General features: G+C 41.0%; 3 protein-coding genes across 3 annotated transcripts; 2 read left to right on the top strand and 1 right to left on the bottom strand.

The window, feature by feature from the left end:
• The first annotated feature begins 8,142 nt into the window (after positions 1 to 8,142).
• LOC136175760 (olfactory receptor 4C3D-like) lies at positions 8,143 to 9,051 on the top strand. Its single transcript, XM_065945986.1, has one exon. It carries the CDS (start codon positions 8,143 to 8,145, stop codon positions 9,049 to 9,051), a length of 909 nt encoding a protein of 302 aa, XP_065802058.1.
• A 6,662-nt stretch (positions 9,052 to 15,713) lies between these two features.
• On the top strand, positions 15,714 to 16,643 carry LOC136174141 (olfactory receptor 4C45-like). The gene has a single exon (XM_065944027.1). It carries the CDS (start codon positions 15,714 to 15,716, stop codon positions 16,641 to 16,643), a length of 930 nt encoding a protein of 309 aa, XP_065800099.1.
• A 6,399-nt stretch (positions 16,644 to 23,042) lies between these two features.
• On the bottom strand, positions 23,043 to 23,891 carry LOC136176042 (olfactory receptor 4C3-like). Its single transcript, XM_065946233.1, has one exon. It carries the CDS (start codon positions 23,889 to 23,891, stop codon positions 23,043 to 23,045), a length of 849 nt encoding a protein of 282 aa, XP_065802305.1.
• Between the last annotated feature and the right edge of the window lie 629 nt (positions 23,892 to 24,520).

Below are 24,520 nucleotides of genomic sequence, written 5' to 3'. Positions count from 1 at the left end.
TAAGTTTTCAAAATCCCATTTTTCACCTGATTTTAGAGTTTGAATTGAGAAAAAATAATAACATATAAGTAATAATAATCAACAGTATATTTTCCTAAAGCTTTGCAATGTCTACAATATGTTCATTTATTTTTTTCATCTGGTCTTATCCAGGGCAGGTAGAGAATAATTATTGGCATCCCTATTTTACAAATGAAGAAACTGAGGCTCAAATTGCCTGAGTGGAAGAACTGGGACCTCCATGGTTTTATGACTATTTCAGAATCTGAGGATCTAATAATATTAAGAATTTGTCATCAGATGTAGAACAGCCCAGTCCAGTGTAGTGAGTCCTACACCCATTCAGAATTGTTATAAATTTCTTTTGCATGTTTCTCTACCTCTCCTCTGCCAGACCCTCATTATAAGGATGCAAGATGACAGATAATACAAAATTTCCCAAGCTCTTTCTGAAAGAGATTCAGCTTCTCTTTAAAATATATTTTCAGCTACCCTTATCTGCAAGGATTAGTGAGTTTACCTGGCAATTCCATAGCACCTTCTTCTGGAATTCTGCAGCATTCTGTAAAAAAAGTTCTTTTGACTTTCTTTGTTTGTGACTCTCACAGTTATGGATGAGGCTGGAAGGGTCAATTACGATCAGTGTGTTGAAATTTATGGGCCCTAATCAATGGCTTGGATGTCAGAGATTGGAGCTTAGTTATAGAGGAGGGCATTGCAGAACTTGAAATAAAGGGGTCCCCTGACTAGGAGAGCTGGATGGGTGGAGGAACTGAGGAGCACAGAGAAATGGGTGGGAGACTTGCGGGGCCGTCCTCCAAGGGCCGTAGGGGGGCAGCGGCAAGGTTCCCGGGTGAGAGTTGAGTGTATCTGTGCAGTGAGAAGCCAGTGCTCAGTGCCGAGGCAACTACGTTTAGCACTTGTGAGTCATTTAGTTTTCCCACTCTTTGCCTCCAGGTTGGGGTGGGACGCAACCTAGTGCTCATTACAACCCTTGGGCAAATGTCTGTCACAGCACTGAACACCACGCTCTCTGTGAGAAGAGGAATCAAGCTGATTTCCTCTGCTGCTTCCCGATCAATCAGCCCAATACCTAAAATAATACCTGTTGAATGAATGAATGAATGAGTAAGCAAATAGAGAATCTAAGGCTCTTCCCATATCTCAGCTCTATTTTGATTTGATTGATTCTAGGAAGTGTTAGTGCTCATCCACTCAGATGTGGAAGCCCGTCAGTACAAAAGCTGATCCAAAAGGGACTGGAGATGCTACGACCACCGTCAGAGATTTTAGAATACACTGAACTGCTGCTTTGCCGGTTTAATATGGTAATCTTTTTTCTTTTTGAATAAAAATATTCTTTGGACCATTCATGTCCATTAGAATGCCAGAGTTTTTTTTAAGGAATTAAGTTATTTTTTTGAAATAGTTTTATGCATTTATTTATTTTTGGCTGTGCTGGGCCTTTGTTGCTGCACAGGGTGACCCCTTGTTGCTGTGAGCAGGTCTTCCCTTGCGGGGGTCCCTCCCGATGCAGAGCACAGGCTCCGGGGTACGGGCTCAGGAGATGCTGTTCCTGGGTGCCAGAGCACAGTCCCAACAGTTGGGGCACCGAGCGTAGCCACTCCATGGCACGTGGGATCGCCCTGGGTTGGGGATCGAAGCCAACCACCAGGGAATCCCTGAATGTCAGAGCTTTTTTCATTTCGCAGTTTTTGGCTCTATGTCTCAGTCTTTTTTATAGCAAAGCATAAAAAGGCTGATACTTCTCTCTCCCGGTTTTCAGAAGAGGACGGACTGGTCTTTGGACCTGGTTGAATTCCTCAGTATAACACCTTTTTAAGTTCTGGACCCCAGCTATGAATGTTCTGGTTTAATGATGCTTTACCTGTAAATTTCCTTTTTACCCAGAGTGAGCGTCTGCTCATTTTGCCAGAATCTATTGCTATTTCCAGTTGATCACAACTGACCATTTAATACTTCAGGGTCATGCTGTTTCAAACCCCTGATGTGTATTCAAATAGATAACTTCAATTAAAATCCAGACTGGGTTGCTTACTGGTCATGAGAAGTAAGCTTGAGCATGCCAATTATCTTTGACACAGACTCTTCATTATAAAGATGGCACATGTATCTTAAGGATTATTGTGGAGATCGAGATGATGCATGTAAAGAGTTTACTGCAGAGTGAGTGACAGTTGCTCAGTCATGCCTGACTCTTTGTAACCCCATGGACTGTAGCCTGCCAGGTTCCTCTGTTCATGGAACTCTCCAGGCAAGATTACTGGAGTGGGTTGCTGTTTCTTTCTAACCTGTGACAATGAGACATCAATACTTGGTTGTTCTCACTCTTTGTAAACAAACAAACAAAAAGCCAAAAGCGATCTCTCTTCCTTGATTGCTCTTTCTCTGAGTCCTCCTTCCCAGAGGCTCCTGTTTGCAGAAAATGCCTCTTCCCTCTTTCCTTTTACGAAGACTTCTCCCTGTGTGTAAATTTGAACTGTTTTTTTTTTTTAACAACAGACTGTTCTTTGATACTAAACTTAGGCTGCGTGAGTGAGGCTTTCTCTTTAGGCAAAATTTTCCTGAAACCTCAGACACAGGTTATAGTTTTCCTGAGTTGATGGGTTCACTATGATGTGTCTCTTCGTGACCTGCCATATAAACAGAAGACTACAACACGTGTTTGGAGCTCTGGTTCCAATCTGTTAGTTTCTCCCTGTGCCTTGGGTTGATATGTCTGCAAGCAAAGTGGAACATGGAAGATAAATTCTCTCATTGCTAAATTGTCCATTTCTTCCTGGCTACCAAGAGAATGTATTTTGGGTTTAGTAATTGCTGGTGGGCCTTTTGACCCTACTGTGAATCTCAGGAGCTGTGAATGAACTCCAGCTTTACATGGCTTACAAATAATTTGAATATGACATTTCCCTTATGATTTCATATAGCTCATCTTTCAAGGTGCATGTAAAATGTGTGAAGTCCTTCCTTCAGACTTGTAATTGCTGAAGTAACTAACTTTGGAGTTGCAGAGTCCAAAATCAGAGGATTAGCATCCAGGGTCTTGAAGGAGTGAACTGCACCAGAGAGATTCTTGAGATTCATTTCTGTGATAATAACTAGGGGGAAAAAAATGAAAGCAGATTTTTATTCCTTTAGATACAAGGAAGAAGAAATGAAGGCATAAAGAGGTTAAAAATCTGCTCAAATTCATACCGTTAATGAGTACCAACCCTGGGATCCAAACCCAAGTCTCGAATTGTGCTGAGATTTTAAAAATGAAAACAATGGCTCACAGACACAAGGAAAAGCTTCAGTTACTAACAGGCTCAGCTAGTTATTGCCTGAGAAACCCCATGAGCAGAGGAGCCTGGAGGCCACAGTCCACGGAGTGGCAAAGAGTCGGACAGGGCTGAGTGAGTAAACAGCAAACACCACCAGCTGGTTACAGCTGATGACACTTAAAACATTTTTTTTTTTTATTTGTGGTAAAAATTACATAATGTAAAACATATTATTTTAACCATATTTAGCTGTACGGTTCAGTGGTGCTAAGAACATACACATTGTTTTGCAACTCTCACTATCATCCATTTCATGAATTTTTCACCTTCCTAGGTTGAAACTCTGTCTCGGTTAAACACCAGCTCCCCTTTCCTCCTCCTCCTCCTCCTGCCCCCGACCCCTGGCATCTGCCAATGTACTTTCTGACTCTCTACACCTGACTGTCTTAGGCATCTCACATGTGTGTCTGTGAGTCACTCAGTTGTGTTCAGTTCTTTGCACCCCATGGACTGTAGCCTGCCAGACTCCTTCCTCTGTCCATAGGATTTCCCAGGCAAGAATACTGGAGTGGGTTGCCATTCCCTTCCCCAGGGGATCTTCCCAACCCAGGGTCAAACCTGGGTCTCCCACGTTGCAGGCAAATTCTTTACCATCCGAGCCACCAGGGAAGCCTAGGCATCTCATATATGTGGAATCAAGCAGTATTTGTCTGCACTCAATGTACATTGGAGTGCATTTTTAAGGTTAACTTAATATATGGCCTACAAACTAATTGTACCTTTCCCCCCCGCCCTATGCTATAAAGTAGGTTGTCATTAGTTATATATTTTACACACAGCAGTACATACATGTCAGTTCCAATCTCCCAATTTATCCCATCCCCCCTTTATCCCCTTTATGTCCGTGTGTTTGTTCTCTATGTCTTGATAACACTTTCTTTACCTTCAGTTTCCGTCACTTTACAAGTGAGAATATTATGGCTCAGGAAGGTGCAGTGAACTTCCAGAAGTCTGACAGTTACCTCTTAAATGAGTTAGGACAGAACCCAGACTCCCGACTCAGTCACTCAGTCAGGCACTATTCACAGCAAACAGTGCTGCTTAGGGAAGAAAGAATTATGAAACTCAGGCTGTTTTCTAACCTAATAGAATGATGCAATGAAAAGTGCGTGAATTTGACCTTAGATACAGCTGTGGTCAAATTCTGTTTTACCACTTGCTAGCCTTGGGATAGTTAAGTATGAGAAGAGATTTCACTGATATTTGCTTTCATCATCTATGAAGGAGAAAATAATATTTGCTTTTCAGTCTCATTGTAATGATGAAACGATATGGTGCATAACAAAATGCTGAGTTATATATTCAAATAGGCCAATTATATGAACATAAAATTTTCTCAACCAATTCCAAAACTGGCTTGGGAAGAAATTTTAAGAGTTTTTACCTAAGAGGCTAAGATTGGGAAACATCAATCATCTACTAAGTTACTTCTCTGCTGCTGCTGCTAAGTTGCTTCGGTCGTGTCCAACTCTGTGCGACCCCATAGATGGCAGCCCACCAGGCTCCCCCATCCCTGGGATTCTCCAGGCAAGAACACTGGAGTGGGTTGCCATGTCCTTCTCCAATATGTGAAAGTGAAAAGTGAAAGTGAAGTTGCTCAGTCGTGTCCAACTCTTTGAGACCCCATGGACTGCAGCCCACCAGGCTCCTCCATCCATGGGATTTTCCAGGCAAGAATACTGGAGTGGGTGCCATTGCCTTCTTCCAAGTTACTTCTCAGTTCACTCCAAATTGCTCTTTGCAGTTTCAACAATTTCCAAAGAGAGAATACATTGGATAGAAAAACACAGGAAGTTGTTTACCATCAGCAGTGGTTAAACAAAAAGAAAAAAAAGAAAGAGAAAATTTAGCAAAAAAAAAAAAAAAAAAAAAAAAAATTGTGATATCCATTACTGGCCTGGGTGAAAGAAAGAAATAATCTAAGACATTTTGTTGATAGCTGTGTAAATTGGGAGTAGTAGTACTCTTTTGGTTAGAGATATCAAAAGTCTTTATAATATCTGTAATGTTCTATTGTATATTTGGGGCTTCCCTGATAGCTCAGATGGTAAAGAATCCGCCTGCAATGTAGGAAATGCAGGTTCCATCCTCGGGCCAGGAAGATTCTCTGGAGAAGGGAATGGCAACCCACTCCAATATTCTTACCTGGAGAATTCCAGGGACAGAGGAGCCTGCCTGGATACAGTCCATGGGGTTGCAAAGAGACAGACACGACTGGGTGACTAACACGTTCACACTTTCACATTGTATATTCATTTGAGAAATTATCCTCGGGACCCAGAAATAAATGAAGTTTTCGTACTATTAGAGACAAAGACTTGTTATCGGATACACTCACTTGAAAGAATAGTATGCAATTGTTAAAAATAATGTTGAAAGAGTTTACAATGATATGGGAAATGTTTAAATTATAATATAAACCAAGATTATATGTTAAATATATGGTATGATTTAAAAAGTTTAAGTGAGAAGTGAACAAAAATCCATATATAGAAGAAAGTGGAAGGAGAATGCACTAGAAAATTGAGAATTTTCCTTTTGGATGGCAGTACTGAGAGTTATATTTTAATCTCCTTTAAATGTTTTCTAGACTTTGTCTAATCATCCTGATTTATTTTTGTAATTACTCCCCCCACCTTTTCCTTAGAAGATTTGCTGAGACACAGCCTTGGCAAAAACCAGAGCGAGCAGCTTTGTCTTTCTTCTGTTCCTCTGTCCGCTCCGTGGGTTTTGTATTATGGGCCCTGGAGGACCCTTTATGGTGTAGGAGCGGGTATAGGGTGAGGGTATCCCACAACCTAGCTTCTGTGACTTGGGCTGCTTACTTAGTATGTCAAGGTCAAAACCAAAGATGCGTCTGTCAAATTGTCACAAACTCTCTTACTGGGTTTTTAAGCAGAAAAAAGGAGCAAGTGAAGATTTAAGAAGTCCACTGTAGCCCATAAATAGATGAAATCTCTTATCCAGTTTTTGAACCTGGGTCACTCAGGATTGTGGGAGATTTCCAAGTCAAAGAAGAGATTATGAAATCATAGATACTTTCTCACTGCATTTTTTTCCCCCTCCCAGCAAGAACTTTAAAAAATCCTATTTAGGCATTTAACATACATATCATCAAAGCAGGTGGAAGAAAGACCAGATGATGCAGAAATACAGACCAGATGACCTATCAAGAATTCTATTGGTTCTATCACCCTGCCATGTTAGAAGTTAATAAAAATTCTAATAAGAAGCTATTAACATTCTTAGGTCCAGGTATTGTAAGTTTCCTATATTTTTTGGCTTTAGATTTTTATTCATTCAAGAGATATTCATGTGTCATGTCTGGCAATGAGGATACCGAGCACAAAAAATTCCCGCTTTCGAGCTACTCCTAATGTAGGGAGGGAGGGTGGAGGAAGACCAATACAACTTAGTGTGCCAAAGTCCAGGATGGAGGTGACATAGGTGCACAGTGGAAGTTCCGATAATCTAGACTAAGGTGAGGGGGAGATCATTTTCCTTGTGGAAAATTTGAAGGATGTTTAAGAGTCAGTAAGTAGAACTGGGAATGGGTATGTAGGATGGGGCAGTAGGTGGGGTGATGGAATAACACGTGGAAGGCAATGAGGTGTGAATGAGCATGACTTGGTCAGAAATTTAGGGTAGTCCACAGTAGTGAACAGGGAGGGGAGTTGAAGGACATCATGGATGGGTTTGCAGGGTCCAGGGACTTGTAATGAGACTAAGATACTTAGATTTTATCTTGGATATAAAGAGGAGTCTTTGAAGAATTTTAACCTGGATAGTGACATGATTGAATGATTAAGCTTTATAAATATTATTGTGACTGAAGTGTGGACCACTGAGCAGGTGTCTGGGTGAGGAAGATGACGGAGACACCAGCTATGATGTTATCGCAGCCATCAACTTACTTTGGTAATTAGTCTAAATCTAGTGCTGAGAACTGTGGTTGGGTCTGGTGAAAGTGAAGTGAAAGCGTTTGTTACTCAGCTGTGTTTGACCCTTTGAGAACCCGCCAGGATGTTATGTCCATGGATTCTCCAGGCAAGAATACTGGAGTGGGCAGCCATTCCCTTCTCCAGGGAATCGTCCCAACCCAGGGATCTAACCTGGGTCTCCCTCATTGCAGGCAGATTATTGACTGAGACACCAGCAAAACCCACAGTGTGGTAGGTCCTCAAAAATGTTTATGGAATAAATGAATGAATGAATAAATGAATGGATGAATGGATGAAGGTTAAGGAATAAGATCTGAAAAGCTGCAGTGATTCATTTTGGTATTATAAGATGGACCAGTAAAGGGAAAAGTCAACGATGATTTCCATGGTGATAGCGGATAGTAGAGGAAATATAGAAGATAATCAGGTGCATTGAACAGTACAATTAGGAGTTGGAAGTGTGGCTATGAAAAATATTTAGGAAAATTATTTTCCCATAACTGGGTATTTTTAATGAACTTATATATGTATATATATAAAATTTTTATTGTAAAAGGCTCCTTGAAGATATCAATCTAAAAAAATGAGAATTTATTCTTAATGGTTACAAAGCAAGAGATGTAATATTTTGTGGAGTTGTTTTGTCTGTGATTTAGCTTTGTATGTTGGGAAAATTACTGATTTGAAGTGCAGAAAATAATATGTATGTTTTTGCTTTGGGATTCAGGATTTGGTTTAATTATATTGCACATTGAATTCCCCCATTTTTTAATTTTTGAAATGTGTTATAAGAAGTAGTAACAATTTTTTCTTGGTAAACCTCTTTTCACCCAAGTTCTTGTGGCAGCTCATGATTCATGGATAGTTCAAGAAATGTCACGGAGTTTTTCATGCTGGGACTCTCACAAAACCCCAAGGTGCAGAGGGTCTTGTTTGTGTTCTTTTTGATTGTCTACCTGGTCTCTGTTGGGGGCAACCTGCTTATCATGATCACCATTGTCTTCAGCCCCTCCTTGGGCTCGCCTATGTACTTTTTCCTCTCGTGTTTGTCCTTTATTGATACTTGCTATTCCTCGTGTATGACTCCCAAACTCATAGCTGACTCCTTGTATGAGGGGAGAGCCTTCACTTTTGAGGGCTGCCTGGCTCAATTCTTTGTAGCCCATTTACTGGGAGGGACTGAGATCATCCTGCTCACGGTGATGGCCTATGACCGCTACGTGGCCATCTGCAAGCCCCTGCACTACACGGCCGTCATGACCCGGCATCTCTGTGCCCTGCTGGTGGGGCTGGCTTGGCTGGGGGGCTTCCTGCATTCCCTGGCGCAGCTCCTGCTGGTCCTGCAGTTGCCCTTCTTCGGGCCTCACGTGATCAATCACTTTGTCTGTGACTTGTACCCCTTGTTGGAACTTGCCTGCACCGACACCTCTGTCATCGGCCTGCTGGTGGTGGCCAACAGCGGCGTGATCTGCCTGCTGAACTTCCTCCTGCTGGCCGCCTCCTACCTCGTCATCCTGCGCTCCTTGAGGTCCCACAGTGCAGAGGGGAGGCGCAGAGCCCTCTCCACCTGCGGGGCCCACTTCACGGTTGTTGCCTTGTTCTTCGTGCCCTGTATATTTATTTACATGCGGCCGTCATCTACTTTGTCCATTGACAAAATAGTGGCCGTGTTTTACTGTATTTTGACCCCCATGTTCAACCCCCTGATTTATACCCTGAGAAATGCAGAGGTGAAAAATGCCCTGAAAAATCTCTGGAAAAAATGAGCAGTTGTGGATGGAGGATACAGGAACCTAGGGGAAGAAATGACCAGTCACTCTCAGAGAAGAATTCTTATTGTCATCATGAAAACTGAGAAATCATCAAAAAATTTCAGAATAAAGCTGATTTGAATGTTTGAAATTATGCCTGATATATCCATATCCTACGTTGTTGACCATGCAAGCGAGTATATGCCCCTTCATGTTTTTAATTCTTAAGTTTGTCCTAAACCACAGAGCACGGAAGTGCCACATTTCTCTTCCCAACTTGTGTTTGAGATGGAGCCTTCCTCAGTCATGAGCCAAATCTCCTATTTGAAATGTTACTAACCTGGTCCTCCAACTCTCCACATCAGAGTACTGATCACAACAGTTATTGATGATTCACCTGCACCTGATTTATACTGACAGTGATATCAGAAAGAATCTATAGTTTAATGAGACTTTGAGAATACAGGGACTACAGTTAAGATTGAACTAAAGTCATGGAAGTGTATAGAATGGGTTTATACACTAAAACGTAAGCATGATTGTATGCTAACTGTAATGTGGGGTGACATTCTGAAACAAATGTCCAGTGTGCACCTGTGACCACACACACCTGCACCCGCACACACAAACACCCCTGCATGATGTATGGTTTATCGAGCATTGGTCTGGTCTTAGCACACCCTGCTCCACCGCTCAGACACTCAGTCGTGTCTGACTCTTGCAACCCTATGGCCTGTAGCCAGCCAAGCGCCTCTTTCATGGGATTATCCAGGTGACAATATTGGAGTGGGGTGCCGTTTCCTCCTTCAGGGGATCTTCCCCTCCCAGGGATTGAACCTGCGTCTCTTAAATCTCCAGCATTGGCAGGCAGGTTCGTTACCAGTAAGCCGCCAGAGAGGCCCCACGTCTTATCATTCAGCTTAGTTCAATGGCTCAATCGTGTCCAACTCTTTGCGACCCCACAGACTGCAGCATGCCAGGCTTCCCTGGGAGTTCCCATACCAGCTCCCGGACTTTGCTTAAATTCATGTCCGAGTTGGCGATGCCATCCAACCATCTCATCATACTGATTATCAGATTCTCAGCAGGTTGAGATATTTAGCTACTTTAAGGAGATTTATGTTTCCGGGAAAATAGTAGACTGCTGGTGGGTGGGACAGTTTTTATTTTATCAAAACTTAGATAAACACAGGCATTTCCTGAATATAAGGAGAATAAAGGGTAGGTAAGAATGTTTTACCAGATGAGATTCTAATTTACAGGGACATTGCTTAAGACAGGGCATTGGTTCTTCCTCCTTCCCTTAAGTAAATAGGCAGATAGTCATTTAATAGAATCTTTCACTGACGGTCACAAAACTTTTTTTTTTTTAAACATTGATTCATCCCTTTAGACTGTAGAAGGATGGGTAGCCTTTAACTAGGATTTCTCCAAGTTGAAGGAGAGCAAAACCCAGAAGTGTATATAATGTGTAAAGCAAGGGGAAAGAGTAATTTAACTTCTTAGGCATGATACTGTCTACAGCACTGGCAGAAGTGGGGGTAAACGAGCAAGTGGGGTGAAAGAGAAGCTGGGCAAGTCTCCAGCTACAGCCCAGTCAGTGTCTCCCCATTCCACTCAGCTTCAGTTCATCTCAGTTCAGTCGCTCAGTCGTGTCCGACTCTTTGTGACCCCATGAATCGCAGCACGCCAGGCCTCCCTGTCCATCACCAACTCCCAGAGTTTACTCAAGCTCATGTCCGTTGAGTCGGTGATGCCATCCAGCCATCTCATCCTCTGTCATGCCCTTCTCCTCCTGCCCCCAACCCCTCCCAGCATCAGGGTCTTTTCCAATGAGTCAGCTCTTCTCATCAGGTGGCCAAAGTACTGGAGTTTCAGCTTCAACATCAGTCCTTCCAATGAACACTCAGGACTGATCTCCTTTAGGATGGACTGGTTGGATCTCCTTGCAGTCCGATGGACTCTCAAGAGTCTTCTCCAACACCACAGTTCACAAGCATCAGTTCTTCGGCACTCAGCTTTCTTCACAGTCCAACTCTCACATCCATACATGACCACTGGAAAAACCATAGCCTTGACTACATGGACCTTTGTTGGCAAAGTAATGTCTCTGCTTTTTAATATGCTCTCTAGTATGGTCATCACTTTCCTTCCAAGGAGTAGCGTCTTTTAATTTCATGGTTGCAATCACCATCTGCAGTGATTTTGGAGCCCCCCCCAAAATAAAGTCTGACACTGCTTCCAATGTTTCCCCATCTATTTGCCATGAAGTGATGGGACCAGATGCCATGATCTTAGTTTTCTGAATGTTGAGCTTTAAGCCAAGTTTTTCACTCTCCTCTTTCACTTTCATCAAGAGGCTTTTTAGTTCCTCTTCACTTTCTGCCATAAGGATGGTGTCATCTGCATATCTGAAATTATTGATATTTCTCCCAGCAATCTTGATTCTAGCTTGTGCTTCCTCCAGCACGACATTTCTTATGATGTACTCTGCATGTAAGTTAAATAAGCATGGTGACAATATACAACCTTGATGTACTCCTTTTCCTATTTGGAACCAGTCTGTTGTTCCATGTCCAGTTCTAACTGTTGCTTCCTGACCTGCATACAGATTTCTCAAGAGGCAGTTCAGGTGGTCTGGTATCCCCATCTCTTTCAGAATTTTCCACAGTGTATTGTGACCCACACAGTCAAAGGCTTTGGCATAGTCAATAAAGCAGAAATAGATGTTTTTCTGGAACTCTCTTGCTTTTTCAATGATCCAGTGGATGTTGGCAGTTTGATCTCTGGTTCCTCTGTCTTTTCTAAAATCAGCTTGAACATCTGGAATTTCATGGTTCACTTTACGTTAATTTGTGTCACTATTGGAAACATAACAGAAAATGTAGAAAACCTCATTGCATAGCAGAAGAAAGATTTAACTAAAAAAGTATGGACTATACATACAGAGATTTCAGGAAATCCTATTCATGGGTTACTCAAGGACCATTGTATCTATGTGGAACCCTGCTGATAATTGTCAGAGATGTACTCAGGTTGAACTAGAAAAATCAATGTCTGCCAAATGTTCCAACTCAGTAGAAACAAACTAAATTAAATTTTAGGTAATTAAATTATTGTTTTCATGTAATAACTTAGGTATCTAATACCTAAAGGGCTTCCCTGGTGGCTCAGAGGGTACAGCATCTGCCTGCAATGCAGGAGACCCAGGTTCAATCCCTGGGTTGGGAAGATTCCCTGGAGAAGGAAATGGCAACCTACTCCAGTATTCTTACCTGGAAAATCCCATGGATGGAAAAGCATGGTAGGCTGCAGTCCATGGGGTTGCAAAGAGTCGGACACAACTGAGTTATTTCACTTTCACTTTAACCTAGTGTTCACATGCTCAACAACAGCTTAATTTTTTAAATGGGCAAAGGACTTGAATATGTATTTCTACAAAGGAGACATACATATGAATAACAAGTATATGAAAAAATGTTCAACAACGTTAATCATCAAATCCAAACCACAATGAGATATCCCCTCACTGTTTGAACATCCATTATACAAAACAAAAAGGTTGGCAAGAATTTGGAGAAATGGGGACTTTTGTTTTACTGTCAATGGGAATATAAATTGGGACAGACCCTTTGGAAAACAAGAGGGGGTTTCCTCAAAAAATCAAAGTTATAAGTACTGTATGTCCTGTAATCCCACTTCTGTATTTATTCAGAACAATTTAAATTAGGATCTCAAGGAAGTATTTGCACTGTTAAGTTCATTTCAGCATTGTTCAATTTCTGGGCTGGGAAAGGCTGCCCACTCCAGTAATCTGGCCTGGAAAATTCCAGGGACTGTATAGTCCATGGAGTCGAAAAGAGTTGGACACAACAGAGTGACTTTCACTTTCACTTTTGGGCTCCCTTGTAGCTGTTGGTAAAGAATCCACCTGCAATGCAGGAGACCCCAGTTCAATTCCTGGGTTGGGAAGGTCCCCTGGACAAGGGGTAGGCTACTCACTCCAGTATTCTTGGGCTTTCCTGGTGGCTCAGCTGGTAAAGAATCCCCCTGCAATGTGGGAGACCTGGGTTTGATCCCTGGGTTGGGAAGATTCCCTGGAGAAGGGCATAGCAACCCACTCCAGTATTCTGACCTGGAGAATTCCATTTACTGTATAGTCCATGGGGTGGCAAAGAGTCAGACATGACTGAACAACTTTCACTTTTCACTATCAGGGTTATTCACAACAGCTAGGATGTGGAAACAACCTAAATTTCCATCAGTAGATGAATGGATTTTCTAATGTGCTGTATACTTATGTGGAAAATTATTCAGCCTTTAAAAAGAAGGAAATCCTGCCATTTGTAGCAACATGGATGAACACTCAGGTCATTATTATAAGTAAAATTAGTCAGTTATATAAGGACAAATACTGCATAATTCAATTTATTTAATTGTATAAAATAATAAAACTCATAGAGACAAAGAGAGCAAAATTATGGTTTCTAGGGGCTAGAAGAAGGCAGGAATGAGAAGCAATTATTTAACAGATGTGGAGTTTCAATCTGAGAAGATGAAAAACTTATGAAGATGTTTACATGACAATGTATTAATAAATGTATTAAATGTCACTGAACTGTGCACTTAAAATGGTAAATTTCCTGTTATATGTATTGTATAACAATAAAAGAATCAAGGGGGAGGGACAGACTTTGAGTGAGGTGGGCAGCACACAGGAGCCAAGTTGTTCACTGTTGTGGACAGAGCTGTGTGCACGGCTTCCTCTCTGTTCTGAACTTCAGGAATGCATTCATTTGGTTTAGATGTAAAGGCTGATAACAAAGAAAGGCGACTCTGTGCAGGGTCCCAGCTGGCTCTTCATCACCTCAGAAGCGGAGGATCAGAGGACAGCGGTGGACCCTCCTTTCTGTAGTGTTTCTATTCTCTGCCTCTGGACGTCTTGATTCGTGAGTGACTAGCTGGGTGTGATTTTCTCAATGGCTACTCCATGAAAGCCTAGGACTTACTGTAAGTTCCTATGATTCTCTCTCTGAGCAGAGAGAATGCCATGAGAATACAACAGAAACCATGAGAATTTGTCACCTAGGTACTCATCCCAGAGGAAGTTTATATGTTTATGACTTAAATTACTCAGTGTTTGGGAACTCGGAATCCTGTCCTCCAAGCCTCCTCAGGGAGTCACTCAAAAAATGTCACAGCGTCCCACGATAAGCTGGCACATAACCTTGAAGACTGCCGTTTCCATTCTCAGAGCAACCATACACTTTTGAACATTCATATTTTCAGAGAGAAATTTATTCTCTGAACTCTGACGTATGCCTAAAATCACCCCATATATCCTCTGCCAGGGTCACCAATTCCAAAATGAGGGACAGAGCCCTATCACTAAACTTTGCACTTACCTTACCAAGCCTCAGCTTCACTATAGCCAGAGTCATATGTTTAGCCGAAGCTCAACTGCATTTCTGGCCTCCAAGTGTTGTTTGTGGGAGCCAGATAGGAGCAAAGAAAAGTCCTTGGCTGACATATCAGTAAAGATTCCAACAGGGCCAATTACTAATCCTCTGAGGACTTGACAGGTCAACGCGCTACCAAACGCTGCACTTTGTGAAAATCTATTTAAGCACTTCTCTAGAGTCCACAAAGAAAGAATTGCAAAGAAGGACCTTGAAATAAATAACAACAGAGCCGTAGATCAACAAGCTGAAAATCTGTTTGGGACTCATTGCTCCCTAACACTCTTTGGCAGAATTGATTTGAGGAAACCATATCCAATCAAATGGATTTGATTTCCTCATACATTCTATAATTCCATATGCCAATTTTTTCTGATTTGAAGAATTTTTCATAATCCATGTTTGAAGATGCATTTATAACCTCACAAGAAGCCAAGAAAGTGAGTTGAGTCAAAATTAAATCGTAGAGCTACCACTTTCTTAACTAACAGTTCATTTTCTGAGTAAATCCAGAAAATGAGAGAGTTGTCCAGAGACAAAGAACTCCAGTGTTCTTCTTGATAGTATACATAGTCTATTTGCAGCTGTGGGCAAATGCCTGGTGGGAAGAAAACAATGACTGTGGTTAATTTAAAAACTGAGGAATCTACAGTTAACTAATCCAGGTGAGTGATAATTAATTCTTTTTTCTGCAGTTTAAGAAGGTTAACTTAATTTAGCCAATTTTGTTTCACTGAAGTAATTTTTGTAGTTAGATTATGCGAATTGAAGGTTAAACTTTGGAATTTGGATGTAATGATGAGAAAATATCAGTAAGAAACACTATAATGTTTCCAAAAGGCTTCCCTGGTGCTCAGTGGTAGATGAATCTGCCTGCCAGTGCAGGAGACATGGGTTCAATCCCAGGGTTGGAAAGATCCCTTGTAGAAGGAAGTGACAACACACTCCAGTATTCTGGCCTGGGAAATCCCACGGACAAAGGAGCCTGGAGGGCTACAGTTAATGGGGTCACAAAACAGACAGACATGAATTAGTGACCAAACAACAGCAATGTTCTCAGAAAGATGCTGCTCAAAACTACAAAAGTCACTTTACAAAACTGTGGTTAGTATTTATGTATCACCAAATAGATTGATTCTGTACATGTGAATTATTTTATATTGAATTTGAGATCATCATTGAGGACAATTGCAATCTTTCCAGATGGACCAAGAATTGATGGAGAGGATGAGCAACATAACAGAATTCATTCTCCTGGGCCTGACCCAGAATCCAGGACTGCAGACACTCTTATCTGCTCTGTTTTTAATCATCTACTTGATCACACTGGCAGGGAACCTGCTCATCTCAGTCACCGTCTTCACCAGCCCAGCCCTCGGCTCTCCCATGTACTATTTTCTGTCCTATTTGTCCATGATAGACGGCTTCTACTCTTCCTCCATAGCACCCAAGTTGGTCTTTGACTTGGTCTCTGGAAAGAACACCATTTCCTTCAGTGGCTGCATGACTCAGGTCTTTGCTGAGCACTTCTTTGCTGGAGCCGAGATTGTCTTGTTGATTGTCATGGCCTACGACCGCTATGTGGCCATCTGTAAGCCCCTGCGCTACATGGCCATCATGAGTCGACCTGTGTGTGCTTCCCTGGTTGGAATGGCTGGGGCTTTAGGCTTTCTCCATGGAGGGATCCAGATTTGGTTCCTGGCTCAGTTGCCGTTCTGTGGCCCCAATGTCATTGACCATTTCATGTGTGATTTAATGCCTCTCCTGGAGCTAGCCTGCACAGACACGCACACTCTGGGGCCCCTGATTTCTGCCAACAGTGGGTCACTGTGTTTACTGACTTTCTCAATGCTGGTGGCTTCCTACGCTGCCATCCTGCGCTCCCTGAGGACCCACAGCTCTGAAGGGCGCCACAAGGCCCTGTCCACCTGTGCCTCTCATGTCACAGTTGTCGTCTTATTCTTTGTACCCTGTTCATTCCTCTACCTCAGACCCACGACCTCCTTCCCCACTGACAAAGCTGTGACTGTGTTTTGCACCATAGTGACTCCTATGCTGAACCCTTTAATCTACACCCTGAGAAATGCAGAAGTGAAAAATGTCATGAAGAAGCTCTGGGGACAAATAATGAAAACTGGTGATGAATAAACCTTGTGTGGAATATTCAGGTTAAAAAAAAAAATCACGAGTGATATTTCATAGAAATTGATCTCCTGTTTTAGTCTGGATCAGTTTTTTTTCAGGGGCTCATATATTGTAAGCCAGGGTTGGTATCCATTAAGGCATAGTTGACACAGTGCCTACAGCCCACAATAGTTTTAAGAGCCCCTGAAATGTTTTAATTTTAAAGCAGCAAGAAAAAATTAATATAATTTAAATTCAACTCGGATTATAGTCCTCTATATAACAATGCAGTCAGAAATATGATTTTTAATATTTTATGGAGGAAATAGTCCATGAGGATGAAAGTGCCAAGGGCTCACAAAGGTCGTAACGTTGCCCTGACTGTGGGTATGAAAGAGACCAACAGCAATATTGTTGAATGCTCACTATACCCAGCACGACAGCTAGAGTGAAGCTTTATTTTAAAAGAGGGAAAGCAACTGCACTTGAAAAAAATGTTAAACAGTAAAGGAAATCCTCCAAAAGTACATTTATCAAAGTATACTTTTTCTGATCACCCTAGGTTTGCAAGGTTTATAAATGTTCTCCCACTGCAGTAATTAAAAAAACCAACTTTTTACTTATTACTTTCCCAAGAAGAGAGGATTTGCACACAGAAGTAGTTTTCAAAAATTAAATTTCCATCATTCCCTGCAGTATACCATAGTTCACAAAGAGAATTGGAAAATGAATATTGGCGAGCATAAAAGAAACATCATTTATAAAGTCTGTACAGTTAAGGCAGAAAGTACCTGTACGTTAAAGTAGTTTTAGACTCCAACAAAAGAAAAGAAGACTCGGAAAATGAAGCAGCTCTTTTGGGAAATTGCCAGTGATTTAAGAACAAGTGTGTGTCATAGAGGGTTTTGCTGGTGGCGGAGTGGTAAAGAATCCATCTACCAAGCCGGGAACGTGGATTCAGTTCTTGGTTTAGATAGATCCCTTGGAGAAGGAAAGGCAACCCACTGCAGTACTCCTGTCTGGGAAATCCTATGGACACAGGAGCCTGGCGGGCTACGGTCCATGGCATCACAAAGAGTGGGACATGACTAAGTGACCAAGAGCAAGAATGTGTGCCCAGAACTTGGCAGCAATCACAAATCTGCGTTACAGCAAAGAGTCCGTACCATAAATGGAGTGAAATTCCAAGAGATTTAGAAACAGGCAGTTGTTTTGAAATCAGAGATTAAGAGTTTTGGCTTAAGAAGTCTTGATTTCGCATCTTGTCTACAGCGTGAATGAGCTTTGTCAGTGTTAGCAAGTTGCTTCACCTCTCTGCTTTTTTGTTGTTGTTTTTTCATCTGTAAAAGGGAATTAACATTATGCACTTGCTTAAGTTGTGAGGATTAAATGACTGAATTGGGAAAGTGAGTCTGCTGAAAATCTAAAATAGCTCAGACGTTGTAGCCTTCAGAGATGCCACCAGAGCACATGGGATGCTGGGAACACTGGTTCCTGACGGAGGAGCCCAGAAACCACCACTGTTATTCACTCCCCACAACCGCAGGGAGACCAAACGTCCATCCCAGCCTCACTTCACTGCAAAATGCGGCATGTCAGCCCGTGAGCAGGTCTCTGAATGTGAGAGCTAGTCCTCACCGACGCCCTATTCTGGGATTAAAATGTCCTTAAATATCTGTACAGTGACAAGTGGGAGAGCCGGTGGAATCAGCTGTGAGATACTTGAGCAGCACTTATTTCAGAAGCTCTCACTGATGGTGGATCCTGTCCTGATTCCATCCTCTGGAAGAAAGAGAAGGGACAGCTCAGTTCCAGAAACCAAAAGGCCGATCTCCGTATAGAGCTTGGGATTTCTGAGGGAGAGCTCAGAAACTTGTTTTCATGAGATTTCTCAACCAAGGATTTGAATATCAGGCAATGCTGGCTTTGCATTTCTCATGTTCTTTGGACTTTATTATCAGGTTAGATCTCACTGTATATATAAAGGCTTTAAAAAATAGATATTTTATTTTGCCATAACCTCCTATGAGTGATCATTTTGTAAATATATGTAAGCAACTGTGTGTTTAAAAAAAATCACATATATCTTTTAAACATCTAGTCGTAGTCCCCAAGAAAGCTGGAGTAAAACAGGATGATGTAAAAGCAAAGATAATAGTGATGATAATGATAGCTGTTTACTGAGGCCTTTCTGTGAATAAAGTCTTCATCTGAGTACTCACTCATTTTATATGTTTTGGAGGAAACAGATTTGTGACCTTAATTTATGTCTTTCTTTAATTTGTCTCAAACTGTAGAACTTATTTCTGTCTTAAATATTTCTTCACCTGAACATAATGGTGAACCTATGCTAAGGATGGTGTGAATGTAAATAAATCAATGCTACTGTAAAGAATTATGACAGCTTTTCTTACTTGTGTTTTTACCCTGTGCAAAGTGGTTTATATTCTTTTTATTTAATTTTCACTACAGTCCAATAATTGAGTCATATTAATGTTCCCATTTCATAAATTAGGAAATGAAGTGTCAGAGAGGTTAATTATATGACTAGAGATCAGTAATCTAAAGTTGGGCTGAACAAGAATTTAAATCTAAGCCTATGTGACCCACAGCCTTAGTGCTTTACCAAAACCATTTTGCACCCCTCTAATATAAACAGCCAATAAACTAAATCTCTCATGTTTCCCTTGAATCTTTAGAATTCTCTTCTTGAAACCTTTTGGCCTTCGTGTGTTAACCAATTGGAAAGAGGATTTCTTTCACAGACCTGAAATGTTTGAGTCTGAGAAGACCCAGCTAGTGACTGGGTGGTGATTCCAAAAATCTTTGATTCTCATGTAACAGGAAATTCCTTTGAAATTATTTTCTTCTCCATCTGCACTAGTTTGTACGTAATGATTGGCTTATACTGTAGTACTTTCCGTTGTTAATTTTTTAAAATTAGCAAATGTATTTGATATGAATATGTATTCATCCTGCTGTTGTCCATTAAAATATGTAAAAATAAATAAAATAATGCTCTGCTTGAGGTAGGGGAGTTCCAGAGAGATGGTGAGCTTTTTATTAGGCAGCTGAGCAACAGCCGTGTAGCCATGACCAGTGGGATAATAACGCCAGATACAGTTTGTTTTATTCCACAAGTATATTTTCAACAATTCGTTAGACTCCTATCACCTATTAGATACAATGCTCTTCATAGTCAACCTCCTTTCATAAGGTCATAAGGATGAGATTGCCCTGCTTTTTAAATTTTTAATTAAAAATTTTAATTAATCTTTTTAAATTAAAAATTAAATTTAATTAAAAAAATAAAATTTAAGAAATATTTATTTTGGCAAAAGAGAAGAGTGAAAAATTTGGCTTAAAACTCAACATTCAGAAAGCTAAGATCATGACATACGGTCCCATCACTTCATGGCAAATAGATGGGGAAACAATGGAAACAGTGACAGACTTTATTTTTTGGACTCTAAATTCACTGCAGATGGTGATTGCAGCCATGAAATTAAAAGACTCTTACTCCTTGGAAGAAAAACTATGACCAACTAAGACAGCATATTTAAAAGCAAAGATATTACTTTGCCAACAAAGGTCCATCTGGTCAAAGCTATGCTTCTTCCAGTAGTCGTGTATGGGTGTGAGAGTTGGACTATAATGAAAGCTGAGTGCAGAAGTATTGATGCTTTTAAATTGTGGTTTTGGAGAAGACTTGTGAGAGTTTCTTGGACTGCAAGGAGATCCAACCAGTCAATCCTAAAGAAAATCAGTCCTGAATATTCATTGGAAGGACTGATGCTGAAGCTGAAGCTCCAATACTTTGGCCACTTGATGCAAAGAACTGATTCATTGAAAAGACCGTGATGCTGGGAAAGGTTGAAGGTAGGAGGAGAAGGGGACGACAGAGGATAAGATGGTTGGATGGCATCACCAACTTTATGAGCATGAGTTTGGGTAAGCTCCGGGAGTTGGTGATGGACAGGGAAGCCTGACGTGCTGCGATCCATGGGGTCGCAAAGAGTTGTACACGACTGAGTGACTAAACTGAACCGAACTGGATCTTGCTTCAGGCTCGTGGGCTTCTCTAGTCCTGGCCTGTGGGCCCCAGAGCCCTAGGGCTCAGTAGCTGTGCTCTCAGGCTTCGTTGTGGTATCTTAGTTCCCTGAGCAGGGACTGAATCTGGGCCCCCTGCATTAGGAACGTGGAGTCTTAGCCGCTGGACCCTAAGGGAAGTCCCTAAACTGTCCATTGTTGGGTGTGCAAGCTGAGGATCAGAAATGTTTGTTTGCCTAAGATGCCTTGTAAACTAAACAAAGAAATAATTTAGCCCCAGAGAGTGACTTTTAGAATGGTAGAAGCTTAACCAAGTTTGTAGAAATAGCTGAAGGAATAAGTGGAAGAGAAGAAAAAGATGGTGATGATTCAAAGGATATTTATCAAATTGTTGATGGTGATTACGTCTAGGTAGTGGGCTTATAAGTGGATTTACACTCACTCACACATGCACACACACACACACACACACGTGTCTTATTTTCTAAATTCTAAAAGAGATATGTGTTTAGGAGGAAAAAATATCTTACATGGTCTTGGAGATAACACTTCCTTTGTAAACAGGATCAGCAATAATTTATAAATCACCTAGAAAAGTTCTGGTGGTGTTTACTGATGTGTTTATTCCAACAGGTTGAAATTTTTCAAAAATGAGCAGTATTCATAAGATAATTGAGCCACTCTTAATCACGACTTGAACAACAAAATAATAGCCTTTTGGCTATTTGCTATTTTAACTGTAATAAGAATAAAAGTGCTTTTTGAATTTCAAAAGTATTCTTTTCTATAAAGCTTCCTGAAATTTAACTGTGGGAAGCTGTCTTGGCTACTTTTTAGTAACCCTCCCAATGATTTCATTTTTTGGAGTTAATTGGGAAATTAACTCAATTATATTTTTATAATCTAACAGCAAAAATGAATTGGTAAAGGCTCAAGATATGCTATACTTAGCTATTATTAACTATTAACTAATGTGGTAAAGTTAAGAAAGACAATTATTTTGCCTAAGAATTCTGCAACTGTTGTTTTTGTCATGCATAGAAGTTCAGGGTAAAGCAGTACATATTTCCTAATTATCTCTTGAACTTAATGGTTCTTGGAGACTGATTTTGAATACTTGTAGGAGGAAAATTATTTTTCCTTACTAATTTCTAGTTTTTTGGGTTTTTTTTTTTAATGTAAAAAATTGATACTTGTGGCACAGTGAATTACAAGTTATTTGTCAAACAAGATATAAGCTTATTGTAAATTATAGGAGCCCACACTTCTAAAGGGTGCAGCTTGGGATGGATATGGTCAGAGTTTCATTCCTCTCATTCCAGAAAAGAAATGAAACGAACATGGGTGCATGTTTTAAACTTCAGAACACTAGGATCCCTCAGAGTTTGAAACAGAAAGAGTCAGTAAATATATAAGGAAATGTCACTTTCCATCACTGGTCGAAAAATAAACCATTCTGTTCTAAATGAAGTATGTATTTCAAACTTTAAATAGATACAGGAAAGTGAAAGAAAGCAGCCTCTTTATGGAAGGTTACAGAAGGTCGAAATAGAAATAGCAGCTAAATTTAGGGGGCCATATGTGCCATAAATTGGATTAAAAGCTTTACATAGATTGTCTAATTTAATTCTTATGATAATGCTTTGGACATGTTTATTTTATGTCTATTTTCAAGACAAGCACCAGAGGCTTATAAAGGTTTTGTCACTTGCTCTAGTTTGTGCCGTGAAGAAGTATGGGGAATGAGACTCAAACTCAGGTGGATCTGTCTCCAGAACCGAGATCTCACCCTCTGCTGTATTGTAGTAACTGTACTGCTGATGCTATAAACGGTTATGAGAAGGAAGAGAAGTCAGACTTGTATGCACACAGACTACTACATATCGCTGTGAGTGAAGGTATTTGCTTTAAGGGTTTTGCCTCTCATTTCTGTAATTCAATTGATTATCACACAAACTCCAATGATGTCAGCGTAGATTGCCATTTAAAGATCGGTAAGACGGATCAAAAATAACTGATTCTGAGTTTTGTTTCAGGCAGTTCAAAGCTAGATTTAATGAATCAGTTAACCACATCAATAGATATGGTTTCTTCATTTCTAAAACAGGAATAATAATCATTCATGCCATATGCATTTCATATAGTCGTCTTATTATCAAATTAGGCAATTCATATGAAAGTCTAAGTAAATCATAAAGTCTGTTAAGATGAAAGGATGGATAAGATGGATTAAGATGTATATGGCAATGAGGAAAAGGTTTTGGTTTGTTCCTCTTTCCAAAATAAAGTCATTTTATTTCCTACTTTCCAACTTATTAGCTACATTTAAGATCTTACTCTATGAAGAACTTTGTCAAGGCATTCTTTACCTCTTTATTTCTGAGTGTAAATGAGTGGATTCAACATAGGAGTCAGGATACCATAAAACACTGCCATGGTTTTGTCTATAGACAAAGTAGGTGATGGACGCATGTAGGTAAACATACAGGGCATGAAGAACAAGGCAACAACTGTGAAGTGGGCCCCGCAGGTGGAGAGGGCTCTGCGCCTCCCCTCTGCACTGTGGGACCTCAAGGAGCACAGGATGACGAGGTAGGAGGCGGCCAGCAGGAGGAAGTTCAGCAGGCAGATCACGCCGCTGTTGGCCACCACCAGCAGGCCGATGACAGAGGTGTCGGTGCAGGCAAGTTCCAGCAGGGGGTACAAGTCACAGACAAAGTGATTGATGACGTGAGGCCCGCAGAAGGGCAACTGCGGGACCAGCAGGAGCTGAGCCAGGGAATGCAGGAAGCCCCCCAGCCAAGCCAGCCCCACCAGCAGGGCACAGAGATGCCGGGTCATGACGGTCATGTAGTGCAGGGGCTTGCAGATGGCCACGTAGCGGTCATAGACCATCACCGTGAGCAGGATGATCTCAGTCCCTCCAAAAACATGAGCTCCAAAGAGCTGAGCCATGCAGCCCTCATAGGAGATGGCTCTCCCCTCCTGCAAGGAGTCAGCTATGAGTCTAGGGGCCGTAGAAGAGGAATAACAGGTATCAGTAAAGGACAGGTTGGCCAGGAAAAAATACACAGGGGAAGCCAGGGTGGGCCTAAAGGTGATGCTGATCATGATGAGAATATTGCCACAAGCTGTGATCCCATATATGGTCAAAAAGGCCACAAAGAGAACTCTTTGTACTTCTGGGTTCTGTGAGAGTCCCAGCATGAAAAATTCTGACATTGTATGGTGTTTCCATAGAGTCCAAGGACACTGAGGATGCAAGTCCAGTATTGGCTATAAAGTCAAGAGAGAAACAAAATGTTACAAGATTTCCTTTGACCAAACCCAGTTCTCTTTACCCCTCTTAACCCTTTCTGTTCCAAAATTTGTGTACCAGTTCATCCTGTTAACTACAAAATGTAAGCATGTCTGTTAACTTTAGCATCACTGGGTAATAGATACCTAAGTTATTGTATGAAAATAATTATTTAATTATCTAGAATTCATTTTGTTAAGTGGAACATTTGGTGGACATCAATTTTCTAACTTGACCAGAGAACATCTCTTGACAGTTTTCAGTGGGGTTCCACATAGATACAAGGGCTCTCAAGAAACCCATGAATACTTAGGATCTTCTGAAATCTCTGCATGCATAGTTCATACCCTTTGAAGTAACTCTTTCTTCTCTGCAGTGAGGTTTGCTACATTTTCTGTTGTGCTTCCAATAGTAACAGAAATTGATGCAAAGCAAACTGAAGTAGGGTAGGGAGAAGCCCAAGTTCTCTGTTTCTCTGCTTGTTCATTTACTCCCACTTCTGCCTCTGCTGCGGGCAGTATCATGTATAAGTTAAATTACTCTTCCCCCTTGA

This window comes from Muntiacus reevesi, chromosome 9 (genome assembly GCF_963930625.1).
Source record: "Muntiacus reevesi chromosome 9, mMunRee1.1, whole genome shotgun sequence".
In the NCBI taxonomy this organism is placed as follows: domain Eukaryota; kingdom Metazoa; phylum Chordata; class Mammalia; order Artiodactyla; family Cervidae; genus Muntiacus; species Muntiacus reevesi.
This window is presented reverse-complemented; position numbering and strand designations above follow the sequence as displayed.